Source organism: Neophocaena asiaeorientalis, unplaced genomic scaffold (genome assembly GCF_003031525.2).
Source record: "Neophocaena asiaeorientalis asiaeorientalis breed wild unplaced genomic scaffold, Neophocaena_asiaeorientalis_V1.1 scaffold45, whole genome shotgun sequence".
NCBI lineage: Eukaryota > Metazoa > Chordata > Mammalia > Artiodactyla > Phocoenidae > Neophocaena > Neophocaena asiaeorientalis.
This window is the reverse complement of record NW_020174642.1, coordinates 1,653,999-1,676,833: the sequence shown is the minus strand read 5'-3', so window position 1 is coordinate 1,676,833 and position 22,835 is coordinate 1,653,999. Positions and strand designations below refer to the sequence as shown.

Sequence of the window (22,835 nt, the reverse complement as noted above, 5' to 3'; positions counted from 1 at the left end):
AGACAAAGTAAAACCAAGGCCCCAATGTATAGAGGTTTCTGTGACAATAGGAGCAGAGCAGGAGCATGGGAGAAAGAATAAAAAAGGAAGCAGTGGCATCTGGAAGGCGGAACGGAGCCGTACACCGATGACAAAGTCTACAGCACACTCAGTGCTACCAGGTGAAGACATGAGTGTCTGTATCCTGCAGTGAATGAGTAATATGGTTGTTGACTTCGCCAAGAAGGAGTTGAGAAGGGAAGAAGGAAACTGACATGGTTCCTGAAGTTGTCCAGGACAGAATAAACAGTATTAGAAGATACTGGTGATGATTTGGAGGTGGTTAAGCCAGTGGTAGTAGAGTCCTCAGATGATAATACAAAGAAGAAAGCCTGTTGGAAGTGGTGGGGTATTACCTCATCATAAAGGAGTTTAAGGAGCCAGCATGTTAATGAACAATCAAAGCAGCTGCTGAAGTTTAAAGACAAAGCAAGATTTGCTTCAATAAAGGCTTACACGAACACTATTTCTCCAGGACGTGTTGGAGAGGTAGGTGTAGATTTTCACTCTTACTTAATACACTGGGCATCGTTTGAATGTGCTAGCAGGAGCCTGCATTGCTCTTGTGATGAGAAAAAAATGAAAGAAGCAAAATTAGTCAACGACAAAAGTAGGATTCAAGCCCACAGGGAACAAATACTTTTCCACTACCCCCTTGACTCTGCAGCTGGACAGAACAGGCAGTGGAATGGTTTCATTAGTCTTCCAAACACTTATCTTTGCTAAATCAACTTAAACCATGTGACCCCATTAACACAAAGAGCAAATGGAAGTGTTTCAGAAAGATGGAGAGATAGATAACCTGTGGTAAATGTTTAACATGCCACACACAGAGATCCAGCCATATTTCATCGGCAGCTGTCTTGTTTTTTTTTTTTTTTGGACTTCAAGTTTCCAGGGAGGAACCCACCCCTACACTCTCTGTGCCTTCATTCCAGCCCCTGACTCGGCAAGAGGTCCTGGAAAGCATCCATGTCATAAACAGAGAAGGTGACAAAGAGTAATGATTATAATAGCTACCATGATTGAATGCCTCCTCTGTGCACAGTTTAGGCTCAATACTGTGTGTAGTTTATCCCAGTTAGTCATTAAAATAACTGTGAGCAGGTTATATTAACTCTATCTTGAAGACTGGGTGGTACAGAGCTGCTGTAGGGATTCAGCAGTGTCCTCAGGGTACCAGCCTCCTTCACGTTCCTGCTCTGTCCTCAGTGATAGGAATTACTCCCCCAATCTGTGTCTGTGTTCAAGCAGGAAGAAGCAGCAGAAGAGGCAGTACCAGCAAACTTACCTTGTATTGGCCAGAACTAGTGTTTCACTCAGGGATCATGTCGATTAGAGACAACAGAGTCCATTTTAGCTGGTTTAAACACAAGGAGTTCCTTAAGATATACAGAGAGTTCTTAAATCATTGGGGAGGGCTGAAAAGACTTTAGTTGAACTCAGAATGCCACCGTAGAATTGGGTCATCAAGGGAGCTGCTGCCTCTTCCATCATCAGACAGTTGCTGAATTAAGAGGCCATCTTCTCCTATAGGAAGCCAGTGCCACAGTCATCAGCTCCAAGGCATCTGCCACAACCTGGAAGCAAGTCAATCAGAAAACACCCCCCACAGCACTAGCTCCCAGACTAGGCCAGTTCTGCCGAGACCCAGGCCAGCAACAGAGATGCTCACAACCCTTCTCTTGCTCCCCACTGAACTCAGTTCCCAAACAGACGCTCATGGTCTTCTCTCCTTGTGACTCAGTTCCAACTCAAGGATAAAGGATCAATAAAAGTTAAATCATGTGTGGAGCCCCAGCTGCCATGGCAGTTGAGGACTCTGCAAATTGACTATTTTGGTTTTCCAATCTCTGTAGCAGAGGCAAGCGAGAGAGAAAAGCGTTGGCACAGAGGTTGAGGGCACCAAGCCATTGTATTAGCCACAATTTTCCTGGAAAGTTGGGAAAGCTGGTGTATGGACAGTCATCCTTCCCTTCTTCCATCCAAGGCATCCCGGCCACACATATCATCTCATTTAATCCTCACCTCAACCTCTCAATGACATATTGCTATCCCCACTTTATAGATGAGGAAACTGAGGCTTATAAAGTTTAAATAATAATGTTCAATATCCTTTCATAACCTCAGTGGAATATAATCTGCAAAAGCTAATAACTGGATCACTATGTTATACCCCTGAAACTAATGCAATACTGTAAATCAGCTAACTGCAATAAATAAAAAGTTAAAAGGTAATAATGTTCTAGAAGGTAGCAGAATCGAGATTTGAACTGAAGTCCATGTTCGACCATCCTCATGTGGTAAAATTAATATGTTTGCTTTGCTGAAACTAAACACCAACAATAATGGATTCTCTCTATTCTTAATTCCCTTGCTTCTAAATATGAATCACTGGCTTTCAAAGAATACTCGCAGGTGCTCTCCCATCTCGAAACCTTTGCTCCGGCGATTTTCTTAATTGCCTGTGTTTCTTGATCCCATGGGCCACCTGAGAAGCTTGATGATGTATGTGTCAGGACTGTATGAGGTGAGAAAGGAGGAAACATCCATCAGCTCACATCCTCCATTGGCCAAAGAATCATCCCATGAGGCATTATTGTCCTTTTTCTCCCATATCCGACTACTCATATCCAGCCATCCTTTCAGGCCCAGATCAAGTACCTTTCCACAGAGACTTCTCCGGTCTCCCTGCCAAAATGTAGTCCTGCATTTTCCGAATCTCCTACATGTTTTCTTTGTACCTCCCTTCAAACATTTCCCACATTCAACACATATAATCACCCCTTTCACATTATAACTTCCTTGAAGACAAGAATGACCGACGACATTTATCTCTATTGTCCTTTAAAACTTCGGGCACAATGCAGGAGTGTAGAAAGGGTTCACCAGACGAATAATAAAGAAATGAATAAATTTCCCTAGGGAGGTGCTCCCTGCTTTAATGTATTGGATAATCTGTATCTGGGTAATTATAAATCAATTGCTCTAGTTTTCTAATGTTTTTAAGTAGAAAAACTTTTCTCCATCACCATCATTCACCTGATTTCTTCCATAGTGAGCCCTCATCAATTAATGTAATAGAATGTTTTTTACATATTTATTTGATTTTAACATTTTTATAAAAGGAACTAAAACAGGACAACACCTTTGTTGTTCGTTATTGTTGAAGTATAGTTGATTTACAATGTTGTATTAAATGTAGTTTCTGGTGTAGAGCAAAGTGATTCAATTATACACACACACACATACACACACACACACACACATACACACACACACACACACACGTATGTTCTTTTTCATATTCTTTTCCATTATATGTTATTACAAGATAGTGGGTACAGCTCCCTGTGTTATACAGTAGGACCTTGTTCTTCATCTGTTTTACATATAGTAGTTTGTATCTGCTAATCACAAACTCCTAATTTATCCCTCCTCCTCCCCTTTCCGCTTTGGTAAGCATAGTTGTATGATGCTATCTGGGGGTTGGGGGGGTTGCGGGATCTTAGTTTCCCAACCGAGGATCGAACCCACGCCCCCTGCATTGGAAGCGTGGAGTCTTAATCACCGGACCACCAGGGAAATCCCTGGTAACCATAAGTTTATTTTCTGTGTGCGTGAGTCTGTTTCTGTTTTGTAAATAAGTTCATTTGTATCATATTTTAGGGCTGGCTTTGGCAGCACATATACTAAAATTGTATCATATTTTAGATTCCACAGATAAGTGATATCATATGATCTTTGTCTTTCTCTGTCTGACTTACTTCACATAGTGTAATAAACTCTAGGACTACAACTTTGGAGTTGAAATGAGTTCACTTTCTCTCTGGAACAACCACAATAGGACAATTTTTATACTAGTTCAGGCATTTGCCATAAGTAACAATTCATTGGACCAAAATGAGTGGAACAAATCATGATAGTGAAAGCATCAAGGAGTCTCCATGCTCTACACTTAATTCATTCAATTTCCTGCTACAGTAGAATTTCTCGCATTACTGTTAGCCCTTCAGGTCAGCATAGAGCAGCAGTCTCCTTCATTTCTTCTGGAAACTTTCCACTTTGGAACCCCCAAAAGAGTAGCCAGCAGTCTCCAAGGTGGGTTGTCTCCCACCGTGTGGCTCATGAAACCGGTAGGTGCGCAGCTTCCTTCTGGTTGCCATGGAAATGACCAGGGCCACTGGCTCTCTGAAAACGGAAAAGAACAGCAAGTGCAAGAACAGGCATTCCGTCCGTCCTGACTTGCAGATTATAGCAGCTGTCAAGCCAGAGTGAAGCATCAGGCAGAGGTCTGGGAGTGGCGGAGCCAGCCTTGCAGTGGAGCTTGAGAGGTAAGTAATTTCTCTGTTCTTTTTTGAAAAGCATGTCTAGCTTAACCGTTTTTAAGAGCTTCACAATTTCTGCTGCATGGCAGGAAAGTTCTGTGATGCTTTGAAGAATCACCATCGGCACCACCTTCTTCTTGTAGTGTTTGCATTTCCTGAATATAACGCGTACTTATAAGTCACTTTCACCGTGAAACACTCCTTTAAGCTTCCAGGCATATGAGTTACTCTTTACTGAGATTCTGCCTTTAAAAGGAAATGTTTTCAGTACATTAAGCAAAGAATGAAATGGTCTTCTCGGTCCCTAAATAGATAAACTCACTTAGGTTAATATTATATAACAAATATCGCAGTGGAATCTGAGCTTCCTGTTTCTATTTTTAAATCTGGCTAAAATAAAATAAAAAAAGAAAACAAACCAAAAAATATCCGGCTATATTACCCTGTTGGTCTTTAATGCTAAATGACAATTAAATGAAAGAGATTTGTGTCATATCTCTTTTCCTTACCGTGATCACCAGCAAAACTAGGAACTCTCAAAACATTGGCTTTTATGGTTTCTTCACTCTGATGTTATCTAATGGTATTATATTTACTGTTTATGTACACACTATTCGTAAGAAAACATAGGAGGACAAGAAGAAACCAAATTTAGATGAGCATCAACATTCGGATTGGTTAACTTTTTAAAAACTTGGTTCTTGCATTCAAAAGTGAAACAAACACGATAAATACTGTAGTCAAACAGTGATGGGGGTGTTTTAATCAAAACCAGTAATCCTTACACAGCTCTGCATATATTCATTGTTTAATAAATATGTTTTGGGGCAGTTTTTTAGCAATAAGCGTGCTGGTGTATATTGAGGAAAGGAAATGTTTCAAAAGAATTGTGGATAATATTTATGAAAACCTGTCCTTAAAAACTACCAAAAATATCAGACCTCATTTGCTTGAGATGTTTTTTAATGAAAAAGATGATATTTCACAAGTTTTTTACTTTTATTTTTTATACCAAACAATTCAATGTAATGCATTATTTAAACATAATGCTTGAAAGGAAAAAAAGATTTCTCATCATGTTTTTTGACAGAAATTGGGCATTTTCTGAAAATAACAGATTCAATACAGTATCTATGGAAATGAATACTTTTCAACAGTTGACATAGCACTTCCCAATTTTCTTTTTCGCATCAATATTTTTATTGCTTGAACCTAGTGTATGATCCACTTTTAAAATTCAGGGTCTATGGAATTCCCTGGCAGTCCAGGGGTTAGGACTTGGCACTCTCACTGCCAGGGGTCTGGGTTCGATCCCTGGTCAGGGAACTAAGATCTCATAAGCCACACAGTGCAGCCAAAAAAAAAAGAAAAAAAATTCAGGGTCCAGTGGCTCGTGTCTCTGTGTCAATGGAGAGAAGAGACAAACCACACAGTTCCATGGGTGTGTGATTAAGGGGGCCAGACCTGCCGAGATGGGGGTTGGAGCGCCAATGATCTAATTAGCTAAACGTATAGCAAGCCATTCACAGGAAATGCTTGAAGGGTTTGCAACCATTGGTTAATAAACTCTCACAAGAACCTGTGTTGAGTAGAAGGGTGCAGGAGCTACATATTTTAGTTAAGACTTCCCGCTGGCTTGCATCTAGCTTGAGGTTAGAGGCCACGGACTCTAGTAATAGAATCCGAGGCATGGAACGTCATGTGAGTAGGAACTTGACCCTGGGGTGGGAAATGAAACTGTAATTTCCACCATGACGCCTTAGAGTATATTTGGCTGTCTGGGTTCAAATCTCAGTTGTCTCTTTCTGGCTCTGTGACTTTGACCAAGCTATTTAACCTCTCTGTGTCTTCATTTTCTGATAAGAAAATGGGGCCATAATTTCTACCTTTACGAGTTTTGTAAGGATTAAATGAAATAAAACGTGTAAAATACTTCAAACAGTACCTGGTACAAAAGAAGCACTTATTAAATATTATTAATCTTTGAAAAATATGTGTAGTTCCTGATTTCAGTCATTTTTCAACACACGTGGAACTCCCACATTTCTTACCTGAAAGTACGTTGCCTCCTATCGATGACCATTTTCTATATTTAGCTCGTTTAGCCCTGGGAACACAGGGCTGAGCGGCAGTAAAGGTGTGTGTAGTAAAATGTTAATACAATAACAGCTGTTCTCTATCTAGTGGTCTGAACTCTCTTGGGAGTCAAGAGTTGTATATTTCACAAGTTAAGCCTGAGGTGTCTGTTAGCTATTCAGGTAGAGCTATTCAAGTGAGATGTTGGATACATGAGCACGAAGCTCAGGGAAGGGTGTGGAAGCGGTTAGTCATCAGCATGTAGATAATACTGAAATCCAGGGGTTAGCATGCAATCACCAAGGGAGTGGATATACACAGAGAAGAGAGCCAGGCGCCGAGCCAGGGGGCATGCAACACTCAGGGAAGACGAGCAGACGTCAGCCGGATACTAAGAAGGAGTTGGCATTGAGGTAGCAAGAGAAACAGGAGCATGTGCTGTCAAGGAAGAACAGAAAGGCCTTTGCTCAGGAAGAGGGAGCTGGCAACCATGTTGAATGCCGGTGAGAAGTCAAGCAAAATGAGACGAGGACATTAACCATTGGTTTTGGCACATTTGGGGGGTGGGAGTCACAGGGAATCTGATAACAATCACTCCAGTGGAATGACCCTAAGAACAGCCCGCTTAGAGTGGCTTAAAAAATCTACCGTAAAACAGGCACTGGGCTCTCAGTATAATTATAGATTTGCTTGCAAAAGCTTGGTTTTAAATTTCTTTTATGGTTAACTGATGTGGACCTATGAGAGGTCTGAGGTAGGCAAGCACTGTCATCCATGAATCTAGCCAATAAAGATCCGTGAAAGATGTGAAGACAGTTTAAGAGATGAGGGTGGTTTCTTAGCAGAAGAGAAATAGAAAACACTCCTGACACAGGGGGCAACATAAGCAGCATGAGGGAGGCATCACACAAACACAAAAGAAGACAATACACACACACACACACACACACACATATCCATCAGGACTTGTTCTAACAATATTCCCTGATGCCTTTCCATTCCAGTTTTGATCCATTTCGCGTAAAATGATCACTTCTCATTTGCATTTCTGAACTGCCTGGGCTCCAAGGTCATCAGGAAGCCAGGATCTTCTCTGTGTCCAGGAGTTTTACAGGATTCCTTTGGAGTCATGCCTAGTCACCATTTCATGGGTATTCAGTTTAGCCCCAATTGTGTTGCCCATATTATCCACTAGAGTTCTGCTCTTGTCACAAAAATAACCTTCAATGAGTCATCAATGAGGTCAGAAGGCATTCTTTTCAAATAAAATTCTTATGTTAGAATAGTTTTAGACTTACAAAAAAGTTGTGAAGATAGCACAGAGAGTTCCCATATACCCCGCACCCAGTCTCCCCTATTATTAACAACTTACATTACTGTATTATACATTTGTCACAATTAATGAATCAATATTGATACATTATTATTATTTTAACTAATATCTATATTTTATTCAGATTTTCTTAGATACCTAATGTCCTTTTTCTGTTCCAGGATCCCATATTACCTTTAGTTGTAGGCGCGTAAAAACCCTAAAAAATCTTCCAAGAAAGCAACAAGGTTCAAATGACCTTTGGTTCCAATACTTGTAACTAAAACCACTAAAGGAAAAATTTAACTCTTACTTGTCTAAAATCTAATGGTTGAATACAGATGAAAGGAAAAAGCTTAAGGCTTACATCTTAAGGACATAGTTTAAGGTATTTTATGGGCTCTAATAATGTACAACTGTAAGTGGAAGGCCTGAATCCCTTTTTATTGTTCTGGAAGTGGGTAATTAAAATATTAAAGGTCTGCCAGCATTTTTTTGTTTCTCATCTCCTAGCAAAGGGATTACTCAGACTTATTTTCCTTGGCAACCTCACACTCATATAATACAGGCCCAGTAATTTGAGCAAAGCTCTCCCTGAATTAGTTTCACAAGACTGGATGCTTAAATGTTAGATTGTGGGGAAGTTTGCAGCAGGGGTTATTATAATCCCTCAACGGAGAGCAATTAAGGCAATGGCTTCTGATGCCCACAAATATCTGTGAGATCAATACATACTAACTCAACTCATGCCTCCCTGAAGCCTGGGGAAGCCATGTGGAGTGAGGTAGAAGGACGGTGATCTGGGGTCCTGACTCAGGTCTCATGGTCCCTATCCTAGGTGAGTGTGTTTCAGCCTTTGTCCCCATCAGATTCACAGAAAAGTTCCAAGGCAACTGCAAACTTAGACGATGCTCACTGGTAAAGTCACAAGAGGTTGCGGATGCCTCATGGGTCTTTTGCCAGATGTCATTCGATGACCTTCAAGGAGACTCACAAGCAAGGCGTAAGATATTGAGTTTAAATTGCCACCCTCTCACCAGTACACAAAATCTCCTTATACTTCCTCCGTCACGGCTGAACCACATGCTGAAATTCCTGCTAAAGAAGAAGATGGATTTTGCTTGCTAATTTGATATGATACACTCCACAATTCCAGGAGGTAAAAGGTAAAAGAGGAAGCAAAGGATCAATAACATGCCTCTCTGACTTAGCTAATATAGGGATTTATTTGGATAATAGAAATATTTACGGAGTGCCTCTATGAGTCAGGCGCTAAGGACTGGGGAAACCATGGTCAACGTGAAGACCAGGGGTCTGTCACATCAGAAATCTGACTGACACAGCGTACCAGCAGCAATTGTTCCAGCATCCAATAGACAAACTCGTGGGCGAAATCAGCATTCAATTAAGCTGAATGCTTTCAAAACATAAAACGTCTGCTTTTCAGTTCGTTCTTTTAAAAAATAGCTTTATATATATATATAGCTATTTCTAAAAACTATTTATTTATTTTCTTGGCTGCATCAGGTCTGAGTTGTGGCACGCGGGATCTTTGTTGCGGTGCTCGGGTTTCTCTCTAGTTGTGGCACACAAACTCAGTAGCTGTGGCGCGAGGGCTTAGGTGCCCTGCAGCATGTGGGATCTTAGTTCCCCAGCCAGGGACTGAACCTGCGTCCCCTGCATTGGAAGGCGGATTCTTTACTACTGGACCACCAGGGAAGTCCCCAGTTAGTTCTTAATTATCTTAGTCTAGATGCTTTTGAGCACTTTAGTTCATTTCTATCATTAACTACGTTTAATCTGAAAGCAGTAATCCAATTGATACTTGAAGAGTTCCTGGCTTCACCAACCAGTGGGCACAAATAAGTTTTAATTAACACTAATCGCTTGTATCTGGTTGGTTTGTGCTCCCATCTACCTGATACAGGTCCTTGCCTCCTTCCCACCCCCATGTCTACACAATAGAGTCTCCTCTAATCATTTCTTGGGGTCCCCAGGAGTGCCTCACCTGTATTCACAAATGGTCCTTTCATGTGCCTCTGTCCCCAGCCACCATTGGATGTTGACTGCCCCCCACATGCCACTGCCATGGGGCTCCCTGTTAACTTGCTGCCCGGAGAGCAGTGTCTGGGGACATCCTAGTCTGTCCTCCAGGAGAGGCCAAATGATGCTATCTGCCCCTTATCCCCTCACTGTGCCAGAGCTGGGCTGCCCTCAGTGCAGAAGTGGGGAGAATGACTCTGTCCCCTGCTCGGTGTCACACTTTCTCACCTGGGCAGGTGCCACTGTGCCCCGCATCTCCAAGTTCTTGAGAGCCGTCCATACAGTATCTGCCTACAACTCCACTGGACTCAGCCCAAGGCTTTAATTAGTCGGGGTTAAGAAGAGGCAAGTGCTGTCCCGTCCCTCCACCCATTCCTGCCCCAGACCCTCACACATCATCTTTACTCTTCCTTCTTTTTTCTCAACAATTCCACATATACAAATAACCACCTGGATATGGTCACCCTCTGAACTCATGAGACGTGTCCAGATGCATCTGTTCAGACTGGGCTGGGTCCAATACAGGGCGGCTACCCTATGACAGCTCCTAGCTTGGTACTACAGAAGAATGGAAAGGAGATTAAGACATTGTTACCCTAAGAGCTTATGATCCAGTCTAGTGAGAGTAATAAGACACATGACACAACTAGTGAATACTGCAGGGCTGTGAATAAAGAGGAGCTAGTGTGCTTGATCCAAAAGTGGTTTGATTGGGTGGTTTTGTTTCCCCATAATTTCCGTATTCCTTTCCTATCACCATTCTAACAAATCCCCACAAACTTAGTGGCTTAAAACAACACAAATTTATTCTTTCACATTTCTGGAGGTCAGAGGTCCAAAATCAGTCTGACTTGGCTAAATTCAAGGTATTGGCAGGGCTAATCCTTCTGGAGACTCCAAAGGAGAATCCATTTCTTGCCTCTCCCAGCTTCTAGAGGCTGCGGGCATTCCTTGGCTTATGGCCACATCACTCCAGTCTCTGCTTCTGTTGTCACTTTTTCTTCTCTCTCTCTTCCTGTATCCCTCTTAGAAGGACCTTTGTGATTACGTTGGGCCTACCCAGATAATCCAGGATAATTTCCCCATCTCAAGATCTTTAACTCAATCACATATGTAAAATCCTCCTTGCTTTGTAAGGTAATATTCACAGGTTCTAAAGATAAGGACATGGATATCTTTAGGGGCCGCTATTCAGCCACCACAATACCTAGCAAACACAGTAGAAGACCAGAAAGAAAGTGTTTTGATCATATCCCACGCTCTTGCTGTCTCTGTAAACATTTTACACACATTTAAATGAGTAGAAATGGGAATTGGACAGTTATTTCCGTTTACCAGAGTTGCTCACTAATAATTTCAAGGCCTCGCATTCTTCAGAATTTACAGGAGGACATTTGTAAATTAGGTTCAAGAAAAAATGATACAGGAAGATCTTTTTGTTTTATGCTGAGCCTGTTCTCTGTTCAAATTTTCAATGCAAGCAGTGCATTAAATTAAGCATTACTTTGGATTTTTGGGAAGGTGGCTTTTGGGATGTTCTAATACCCCAAATATATATATATATATATATATTCCTATTATCACAATAATGCTGACATTACAAAATGCCATAGTTTATGGAAAGTACTATAGTACTCTGTGTATTATAGTTGCTTATGAGTGGTAGTGATAGTACTTACGAACAGCACTGATAGACTATATATCATGACATGCACCTTGCTCTACTCTTATTATAACCTTGTGTGCCCATGCCATATTGAGAAAAATGACTCAGAAAACCTCTTTGGCCCAAAAATATTCAGTGAGTTTAACAATCACAAAAATGCTTTCCGGTCTTCCTGAAGACCGGAATTGGATGTTGAAGCTAATTTGGCCTAAATTCCAACTTATGGAGACATGAACTTGTATTTCCTCTTTTTCTAGATGAGGAAATCTATCAGATGATAGCAAATAGTGTAGGTCTTACTGTATAAATCAAATGAGAAATTGATCCCATCAGAATCACAGCGAACCCTGTTTCCTGCCTCTCACGATGAACCACGTGAACTTCGATGAAGGGGAAGTGATTTTTGTCGACAGAGACTTTACAAGGTGGTGACTTCAGAATGACTTGGAAGGGTGTGTGAAAATTTAGTGGCTCGTACCAGGGATGGGGAGTGTGCCGTTGTGGAATGTGAAGAAGAAAGAAAAGACAACACTTATCCTAGTAAGAAAACATGGGGGAGAAACCCAAATTCGCTTTCAACATTATAAGCTTTGAAATATTAAGCAATAAGAACATTATTCCTCTTTCCAGTATCATCTTATGTAGTGCTTCTCTCTAAACTGTCCCCTGCAGTGCACTTGTGGAGCAGAGCCAAGGAAAAGGAAAATGCTAAAAATCTTTTTTTTTTCAAAAAATCATTCTCAAGATCCTCCACCTAAAGCCTTCATCCAGCATCTCTGCGAGCTTCTCACCCACAGAACACAGAGTAGCCAACATTTCCTCCCTGACCTCCATGGGAAGGGTGATTGCACAGCCACAAACGAGTGGGAACTGGGCCTGAGAACAGGTGGCCACACAATTCTGGGTCCTAGAAAGGAGTCTCACCCCACACTTCTCCTGTATTTCTATTTAACCCTCGCTATCCCTCTAACAAGGGGCAAGGTAGGGATAAGGCTTAAAGCGCAATCCCCTTGGGCAAGAATGTGTTTACTTAAGTCTGTACTAAGGCTTAACCAAGTGATATTAGACCCCTGTATGAGTGGGCTTTTAGCACCAGCCATCTGAAAAGAGTGGATGAGGGGATGACCAAGGAGTTAAGAGGAAGGCACAGCAAGGGGACAGTAGGGCAGGAGCCTCGACCTCATTCCCACCTCCTCAATCCCACTCTCTTGTGCCCTCTACCCCCTCAAGGATTCCAGATACTGAAATAAATTTATCTGGAGAGCCTGGAGTTAGAAGGAGCCAGCAAGTGGAGAGAGATAAACCTTCAAAGAAAATACAAAAGAAAAGCATTTTCTCACTTAGAACTCATTGTTTTCTGGTCTCTGCCCCTCTAATTCAATCTACACCTGGCACCTCCATGAACTTCCTTAAGCGCAGATCTACACGGGTCTCCCCTGCTTACAAACCTTCAGCGCCTCACTTTTGCCTCTAGCAGGGGCCTCCAAAGGGGGTGTGTACATCAAAGGGAGTACACGAGCCAGTGGGGTAGAGCTGACAATACTCAAACTTCCATTTTTAGTTTTCATCTGAAGTATTTAAAATTCTACTCTTCGTGTACAGTATAATTATGGTATTTCTAATACCTTTATAAATTAAAAATTATATCTACTGGGGAGGGGTTTTATTGGTGGGGTGAAGATTAGAAGCGTTTGGAGATCAAACCACTTAACTTGGCTGGCACAGCCCCGGCCTCATGGCCCCAACACATGCCAAGTACTCTAGTCTGAGAGTTTGCTCAAGCAACTCCTCTATATGCAGCACCTCAGCTTTCCTCACCCCATCCCCTCTCTCCTCAGTCCACATAGCACCATCTCTGCGAGTCTTTCCCATTTCTCCCTGCCCAACACTTGGTCTGTGTCTTTAATAAGCACTCACCATGCACATCACCTTAGAGTTAGTTGCCCAGTTGTTTGTTCCCAGAGTACATGCGATGTTCCTTGAGCAACCCATTAGACTCCAGCAGTGAGCGAGGCCATCTTAACTGCTGTCCATGTCAGCAGGCAGTGTGTGCCCTTTTGACAAAATACGCTCCAAGAGTATGGGTACACGTCTCACTTTGTGGGATACACCTAAGATTCCAAATTGTCTCCTTTTCAGGAATTCCTCTCATTTTCGCCACCTCCAAATCTTCAAGGATTTTTGCAGGGACACACTCTGGGGATTACATCTACGAGAGACATCCTCACTTAGCTCCGCAAGTCCTGCTTCAAAGCGGGTTTCTTGGGATGCCCACACGCTGGATATCTTCTCCCTTTCTTCCCCGTGCTGTGTTCAGATTTATATTTCAGACTGTCTGCTTCTTGCTGGAGCATCTCATCAGCATCTGCTTCTCTTCTCCAGTTTCTTCAATTGAGTCTTTCCCTTAATTGTCTTTGCACTTAAAAAAAAACTCACTTCTAATTTCAAATTCAACTTACATCTGAATTAAAATTTGAAATCATTCAATTTTTGATTGCTGTAAGGATTTGGAGAGTGTCACTCTATTTTCCCACAATCGTTATGTCTTGTCTTTTGTGTTAAGCCTATCGAATTCAAAGCATCATTCTTCATGACATTTCAAATCTGTTTCAGGCAAATGGTCCAAATGCTATCCTCCCGCTGACACAATATCTCCTTACTAGTAATAACTTCTTATAAACAAAACTAGTCCAGTTTGAAACATTCCTTTTGGAGCCAAGTATAAACATTATCTACATTTGGGGTGTAATCCTAGATTGAGAAGGAATCTGTGTGGAATTTGTTTTGAAGTAACTGATGTCTGTATCTGCTCACTTCAGGAGTCTTTGCTTTCATGCAGCTAGCTGCTAGTATTAATTGCTCTCAGGATTTCTCCAACTGAGATATAAAAATATTTCAAATGAGTCTGAATAGGAGCTCTGGTTTCTAAACATGTTCAGTGATTCAAAGATCAAAGATTTAACGGCCATACATGGTTTTCAGCATCTCGCCTGAAAAGTTTAGGTGCACTCACACCACCTGAGCTTCTTTTGTCATGGTTGCATAAAGCTGTTCATTGTATCTCACAACCTAGGTACGTCAGAAACTTCTAGTGCCCACCAATACCCACATTCTCCTCTCCTCTCCTGGCAAAGTGCTGGGCTTCATTTCCGAGCTGCTTGCAGCCACGTGGTACCATGTGGCTGAGTTCCGGCCCATGAAATGTGGGCAGAAAATACTGTGGAGGGGACTCCCCCACCAGTGCAGTGGTTAAGACTCCCCGCTTCCCCTGCAGAGTGCGCGGGTTCGATCCCTGCTCAGGAAACTAAGATCCTGCATGCCGCGCAGTGCGGCCAAAAAGAAAAAAGAAAAAAAATACTGTGGAGGAGCTGAGGGCCCTAGAAGTTGGCCTAAATAAATACATACATACATACATACATAAAGCCTGAGTCGCTGAATGACTGTGGAGCGGAGCACACCCTCCCTCCCTCCACCCCCCTTTAATGGCATTAGGCTGTATATAAGGGAGGAATGAACCTTTGCCCTAGTTTCACTGTGCATTTGTTCTTTAGTGGGCAGACTCCAGCATGGCATAAGCAGAATGGCCACACACAGAACCCACGCCCCCTGCCCCTCCCTATGCCCCTGGCTCTCCCTATGCCCCAACCCTAGGGGTGTGGAGGGGGCTTATATTAGGACACAGTCTGTAAGTCTCAATGATGGAGCCCACAAAAAACTGGGATGCTGAGAAATGATCTGTCAGAGGAAGTCAGAGGATTCCAGCCCCACAGGACCCCTCGACTGCCCCTTCCCACTGCCACCCCTGCCAACCTCATATCCTGTCAATCTCTCTATCCTACTTTTGATTTTAAAAATTCTGGTCACTCTATGCTAATTACGTAGGTAATTTCCCTTTTATGTTTCTCACTCAAGAAATATTTCTCTAATCAGATATTATGAACATAGCCACTCCCAGGCAGTCCTAGGTTCAGACTTAATATCCCGTACAAATTGTTACTATAATCATTATCACATTACTCTGTGATCACTGGTTCCAGTGTGTCTTTGACTGGGGTATAACCCCTTGACGAAGCTCCTACTAGCTTTATCTTCTAGCACAGTGCCTGGCACAAAGCAAGCGCTCGACAAATGTTTACCGAGTGACTGAAAAAAGCATAGTTCGCCAAATGTCAGTGTACCAAGACAATTTTAATTGCTTCTTATAGATATCCCAGTTCAGATTGGCTTGAGTAGGGAAAACAACTTGGCTCATATATTTTTAAAAATCAAGGAAGAAATAAAAAAACCAAAAAAAAAATCAAGGAAGAATGTCAGGCGTGGCTTGATCTGGGCGCTGAGAAAAGGACTGTTAGGAATGTCTCTCTACTTCTTGTCTCTGTTTTCCTCTGTGTTGGCTTCATTCTCAAGCTCACCCATTCTGGACACAAGGCAGTTACCAATAGATTCGTATTTCCCTTCTACAAGCTGAGCAACCCCCAGAGAAAGGAGTGTCTTTCCCAACAGTGTCCCCCCTACCATGGGCAGGAGCAGGTCAAGGGGAGGGGGCAATGTGATGTATCTGTGCTCACTCTGCTCGTGCCAGGCTGGAATTTGCCCACAGATGAATAGATACATAGTGCAAGTAGGGTGTTCATAATCCACGTTCAACAAACCTAAAGAAAGAAATCCACGATAAAGCTGAAGGAGATCCTTAAAAAACTAAAAATAAAGCTACTGTATGATCCAGCAATCCCACTCCTGGGCATATATCTGGAGAAAACCATAATTCGAAAAGATACATGCACCCCAGTGTTCATTGCAGCACTATTCTCAATAACCAAGACATGGAAGCAACCTAAATGTCCATCGACAGAGAAATGGATAAAGAAGATGTGGTCCATATATACAATGGAACATTACTCAGCCATAAAAAAGAACAAAGTAATGCCATTTGCAGGAACATTGATGGACCTAGAGATTGTCATACTGAGTGAAGTAAGTCAGACAAAGACAAATATCATATGGTAGCGCTTATATGTGGAATCTAAAAACAAGGGTACAAGTGAACTTATTTACAAAAGAGAAGTAGAGTCACATACGTAGAAAATAAACTTACCGTTACCAGGGGATAAGCGGGGGGAATAAACTGGAAGTTTGGGATTGACATATACACACTACTATATATAAAATAGATAACTAGTAAGGACCTACTGTATAGCACAGGGAACTCTATTCAATACTCTGTAATGAGCTATATGGGAAAAGAATCTAAAAAAAGAGTGGATATATGTATATGTATAGCTGATTCAGTTTGCTGTATACCTGAAACTAACACAACATTGTAAATCAACTATACTCCAATAAAAATTAAAAAAAAAAAACGGAAGGAGAAAAATGTCCAACTAGCATCTCTGCGGAAACCCCATCAATTGGTTACCAGGGATACTTGTCCCCCTCTGTGACCCTTCATGAGGCTTCAGGCATCTGGCCTCCTTGTTCTGGCCTTCAAGTTCCCTGATGTCCGGAAGGCAGTGCCCTCGCTACTGAGGCCCAGCCAGGGCCTTGACTGCTAGGAAGTTGCTCACAAATCCCTTTGGGGATCTCCAGCTCCACTGGAGAGCTCCAGGAAATCCATATCTTTTTCCCTTCTTACCCCTTGTCTTCTTCAATGCACGCCTCTGAATGGTAACAGCACCTGAAAGAATGAGGTAGACACTTTGGTCACCAGGTTCCAGCTGATGTATAGATGCCCATCCCTCCCTTTCTCTCTAAGGCTGGGGTCAGAGCAGGTCATCGATACTGATGACAGCATTCCTAGTTCTGGGATGCTGGGGTTACTGGGACATGAAGTCCTAGAAACCTCCTGTGGAATCTGGGACAGGTGATCATCTAAAATTATCTGTATTTAATACATTATGCACTGTTCCTTACTAAGTGGGGTATTTGCCACTACATTCTAACACAATTTAAAATTGTTAAGCCTCTCGTTCAGGGAGAATTCTGGATCTACATGTTTCTCAAAGCCCTTTCTTTTACTACAAAATGAACTAATGAATAAATCCTTTAAGAAAACCTTGTGCCATGGACCTAGAGTTTGTCATACTGAGTGAAGTAAGTCAGACACAGAAAGACAAATATCATATGATATCGCTCATATGTGGAATCTAAAAAAATGGTACAAATGAACCTATTTACAAAACAGAAGTAGAGTTACGGACGTAGAAAACAAACTTTTACTTTAAACAAACAGTTACCAAGGGGAACGGTGGGGGAGGGATAAAGTGGGAGATTGGGATTGACATATACACACTACTGTATGTAAAATAGATAACTAATAAGAACCTACTGCATAGCACAGGGAACTCTACTCAGTACTCTGTAATGGCCTATATGGGGAAAGAATCTAAAAAAGAGTGGATATAGGTATATGTATAACTGATTCACTTTGCTGTACACCTGAAACTAACACAACATTGTAAATCAACAATACTCCAATAAAAATGAATTAAGAAACCCATTTGAAAAATCCATTTTTAGAAAGAATAAAAACACTACTTATACTTTAAAAAAAAAAAAAGAAGAAAACCCTGTGCCAACTTCAAAATAAACACAAACACTCTCAGACACCTTATCCAGTCTCCCGACTGGATTTTAGCCTACCTCTCCCCTATGATCCTGTATTTGTGGGTACATTCAGGACAGCTTTCTCGGTTCAGCCTTCCTGATCTTCCTCTTTTGCAGATGAGCCCTTGGGGCAGGGTCCGGCTCTTGCCCATTTTTGTTTCTTCTGCTTGGCCTTACCTGACTCCTGCCCTTGCCTCCTTCCCCTTCCCTACTCTCATAGCCTCTGGTCCTCACACGTAGGCCTGACCCACCTTGGGCTCTGGAAGCAGAATCGAGTCCTTTAGAACATAAGCTCATTGTCTTATTCTGGGCTGTATCTCCTGGGCTAGCAAAGTGCCTGCCACCTAGTAAACTCCCAATGGGCATTTGTTGAATGAATGAATGTATTAGGATTGCTGTGAACCAATGTCTTACCATCCATTCAAGTTTACTTGGCTGAGCTGATTTTGAATCTCCCAGCACTCACGCCACCAACCTGCTGATGGACTTGTGCTGTCTGCCTGTGTACCTGACCCCAGCGTTTTTAGCCCTGCCCCCCACCTTAGATTTCACATTGACTTACTCTGCCATCTCGTAGCCTCATCTTACTCCCTGAGGGATGCAGGTCTGCCTAGCTTCTTTCCTGCTGTCACCATCCTCTTTGGACACATGTGTAACTCCCTGGAGTGACCTTCCATCAATCCTTCCTTACCACGCTTCCTGCAGGGGGCCATCACTAGCTCTGGACTCTCCTATTCAGAGGTCTTATCCCCAGTATCTTGCCATGCCTACCACCATATGTATAGATGCACTGAACCGTATTGTTTGGTCTGTCTGTTCAGTCATCAGCTAACTCAGGAGAAATTTCCTTAGTTTTGCAAAACTGAAATCTGGTGCCCTATTTCATAATGTCTTATTCCACTCACACCATAAAAGAAGATCACACGTCTATTATATGCCAGGCACTGTAGGGCATTTCCCCCCAAATTGGACATCAGGGTTGCTCTTTAAATTAAACAAGCATTCCTACCTTATTTAGGTCATTTAACAGTGCTTATATATTGCTTCCTTTTGGAGCCCTATAGTAAGTTATTTAATAAAGTCAATTTATAAAATTTGTTCTGGGAAAGGAGTAGATAAATCAGGATCATTGTGATTAACTGGTGTGTGATTAATCCTTTCATTGTCGAGTAACACAGTTAAAGTGGATTCTAATACTGGACTAGGAGACCAGGAAAAGTATGAATGGTCCTACAAACAGATTAATATGATCGAGGGGAGCATGTTTGTCTAGTTAGAAATTGAAGTTTACCATTAACTAAATGTTTCACCGGTATTCATGCTGTGTTAACAGGTAGCACGTGAGTAGCTGATTCCGACAAGGAACTGTTTGTCTCCTGAATTCCAGGAAGTCAGATATTGAGGGGGGGGGTGGGGATATGTGCCTGTTTAGAGAGTAGACAGGTATTCAGTACTGGCAACGGGAAGTTTGGAGGAAGTTTGGAAATACGCACTTAGATCACTCCAAATCCCTGCCCACAGACAGGCTGCGGTAGGTCTCCTGTCCGGCATCTGCTCTTGCTTACTTGTTGGCATGTTAGTCTCACTACCAACAGACATCACGGGGAGTTTCACAGCTCAGGTGAGCAGAGTTCACGGAATTGGCTGAGGCCTCCCAGGAGGTTCTGAGAAAAGAGCATTGCCTGCACTTGGGCTCCTAGCATTGTCTGCATTTGCTAGAAACTGCAAGAGAGAAAGTTTAAGACGGGTTATTTAGGGGGCTCCTTTTCCGGAAGCTGCACGTTTCTAATGAGAGGCTGTGATCACAGAGCTGCACATTTTCTTTCAGGTGAGTTCCAATGAATCGGCTCATGAAGGGGAAGCTCGCTGGCCCACCCTGAGACAAGAATGGCACCACCCTCTGGGTGCAGTCTCCTTGTGATCGGTGCACTGGGCGTCTTTGCACTTGACTGCTTCGCGAGAGCTCAGAAGAACAGCACGCTAATTTTCACGAAGGAAAACACCATTCGGAAGTGCAGCTGCTCTGCAGACATCCGGGACTGTGACTACAGTTTGGCCAACCTGATGTGCAGCTGTAAAACCGTCCTGCCTTTTGCAGTCGAGCAAACCAGCTACAATGACCATCTGACCATCTGGTTCACAGACACATCTGCACTGGGACCCCTGTTGAACTTCACGCTGGTCCGGGACCTGAAGCTTTCTCTGTGCAGTGCCAACATTCTCCCCACTGAGTACCTGGCTATTTGTGGTCTGAAGAGGCTTCGCATCAGCACCGAGGCCAAGCATCCCTCCCCAGAGCAGAGTTTACTCATCCACGATGGTGGGGAGAGAGAATCCAGAGAGAAGCCCATGTTGTTACACCAAGGCTGGCAAACCTGTATGTCTATCTCCTTCTTAGATATGGCACTTTTCAACAGGGAGTCATCCTTAAAATCATACAGTATTGCAAACTCTGCCAGCATGGCCAGCAACTTCCCCTACTTTTCCTACTTTAGAACCTTCCCAGTTCTAAGCAACAAAAACTATGTTGTCACATTCATTTACTAACATTGTAGCTGTGTCCAACCTTTGGGACCTTTGGCACATTATGGATCATTTCAACAAGGAATCTGTGAACAAGGTCATGGGTATTCCTATCCTCAACTTCACTTCACCCCCAGCCCCCATTCTGCTGGCCCTCTCTGCTCTGCGCATGCCCATCCATGGTAAAACAAAATTAAAAAACCAAAAAACCTACTTGATTCAGTCCAGAAACGAGCCTTGAGGGCCAGCTAGAGGCTAGGTCCTTGCTCCTGGGGGCAGGTGGAGAAATGTCAGATCAGAAATGGAGAGACCAGTGCACCCCAGGAACTGCTTAGTGGAGCCCAGCAGAGGGGATGACCCCCAAGAAAGGCGCCTTCCTTCAAAACATTGCCTTAATTTTTTTCTTTTTTTTTTTTTTTGCTTCATTTTGTTAGATAGGTTGGAATTCCCCTAAGTAGAGAATGATAGACTTCAGCATTTTGAGACTGTGAGTGCCACAGAATGACTAGGCTCTCTTAGACTGGTATTTTCCAAATATCTTGTTAAGAATAGTCACATTGAGGAAGGGGAATCTTGTGAGTGTGTTTAGTGAGGGAGGTTTGAAGCTTGGAGGATAGGATGGGACCTTAGGACTGAATGAGGGCACTAGGGTCCCGAGGAAGGGATACAGAAATCAAAATTGGAAGTCACAAAAGCCAAGTGCATTGGGTTTTTTCCTTAGAGCAAGGCCTAAACCCAGGGAAAGTTTTCCTCTTCTAGCCCTTCATGTCTCTCTCTTGTCTTGCCTACTATCGTCAGCCCCGCTGTACCACTTCCCCCTTTCTCCTCTGTCTTCATACCCCACCTCCTTCTCCTGCTCCAGAAATCAGAACTTAGATTAATACCAGGAGAACTATGTTTGACTACACTAGGGACTAGCCTGGGAATGTAACAGTCCCTTATAACATTACTCCCATGGGTAAATATGCCCAGATTACTAATAGATAATAACTAATAATTAACGAAAGAACTTAACGAAAGTCAAGATACTTTGTATGATGGGGTTAACACAAAATGGTTTTATGTGCATTGATACAAGGAACTAACACAACGTATTTCTTTTTTAATTAAATTGACTTGGGGATTCCCTGGTGGTCCAGGTCAGGATGCTGCAGTCTCACACCTGAGGGCCCTGGTTCAATCCCTGGTTGGGGAAGTGGGATCCTGCAAGCCATGTGGCACGGCCAAAAAATAAATAAATAAATACATTTAAAAATTAATTAATTAAACTGACTCATCCTTGTACGAAGAAAATCTTCTCTCCCAGAGACCCAACTTACCATTAAAGTGGAATATAAAGAATCTGTGGCAATTATGGTATAAATGTCTAAATTCAGAGTGCAAAGAATTTGAAACATTACTGAATTTATGATATCATAATAAGAAATAGTTCTATTATGAAATGACAGGCTGTCTTGGAATTGATGACTTTATATCACATTCATCACATTTTTCTCTTAACCTTAACACAGGGTGACTGAAATAACCTGAAATGTCTACATTTGCGTAATTGGTGGGGGATTTGGCCATTAGGGCTAATTAGCATGCATCTATAATGTCAGTGTTTAAATTAGGCCAAAACTAAGACCAAAATACGAATTTTAATAGAAAAATGTAATGACCTCATTACTGACATTGTATTTGAGAGGTAAGATTAAAGTGATGGAAAAAGACAAAGAAGAAAAAAAGAGGGAGAAAGAATGGCAAGAGGGATACAAGTGAAAAGATTAATAATAAATATATTTACTGTCATTTTCACTGAAAATGTAACAAATTGAATTTTAATAGATTTTTATTAATAAAGTATAAAATTAACTGACGTTAGACATTATGAGCATCTTAATGTGTGCATAACATGTGATTCTTATAAGAAATAATTGTGGGTCAATGGGACTTAAATCAATAGAGGAGGAAAGCTAATTAAGTTATAAATCAAGCCTGAGGTTGCCAGGTTTCTAGACTGAAATGCGGTTCAGGTTGTGCTGACAGAGGACAAATAAGCATATACATGGGGAAACATGGCATCTGGTGCTCGGTCACAGGGTTGGGAGGACAATAGAGAGCGGTGGGGATTGTGGCAAGCTGAGCATGCACATCCACCTGAAGGGTCCACAGCAGTGCCAGCTGGCTGAGTGTCACTGCCATGGGAGGATACAGCAGGGCCAGACCTGATCCTTCAAGGGAATTAGGAACTCCAGGTGCTTTG

At 42.3% G+C, this 22,835-nt stretch overlaps 1 protein-coding gene across 1 annotated transcript; it reads left to right on the top strand.

The window, feature by feature from the left end:
• Window positions 1-4,296: 4,296 nt before the first annotated feature.
• On the top strand, window positions 4,297-22,332 carry EPCIP (exosomal polycystin 1 interacting protein). The gene is made up of 2 exons (XM_024758280.1): window positions 4,297-4,373; window positions 19,896-22,332. The coding sequence occupies exon 2, from the start codon at window positions 19,955-19,957 to the stop codon at window positions 20,612-20,614; it is 660 nt and encodes a 219-aa protein (XP_024614048.1). The 5' UTR covers window positions 4,297-4,373; window positions 19,896-19,954; the 3' UTR covers window positions 20,615-22,332.
• The last annotated feature ends 503 nt before the right edge of the window (window positions 22,333-22,835 follow it).

Excerpts from the sequence above, each read along its gene's own strand:
- EPCIP (XM_024758280.1), top strand. The coding sequence starts at position 19,955 with ATGGCACCACCCTCTGGGTGCAGTCTCCTTGTGATCGGTGCACTGGGC.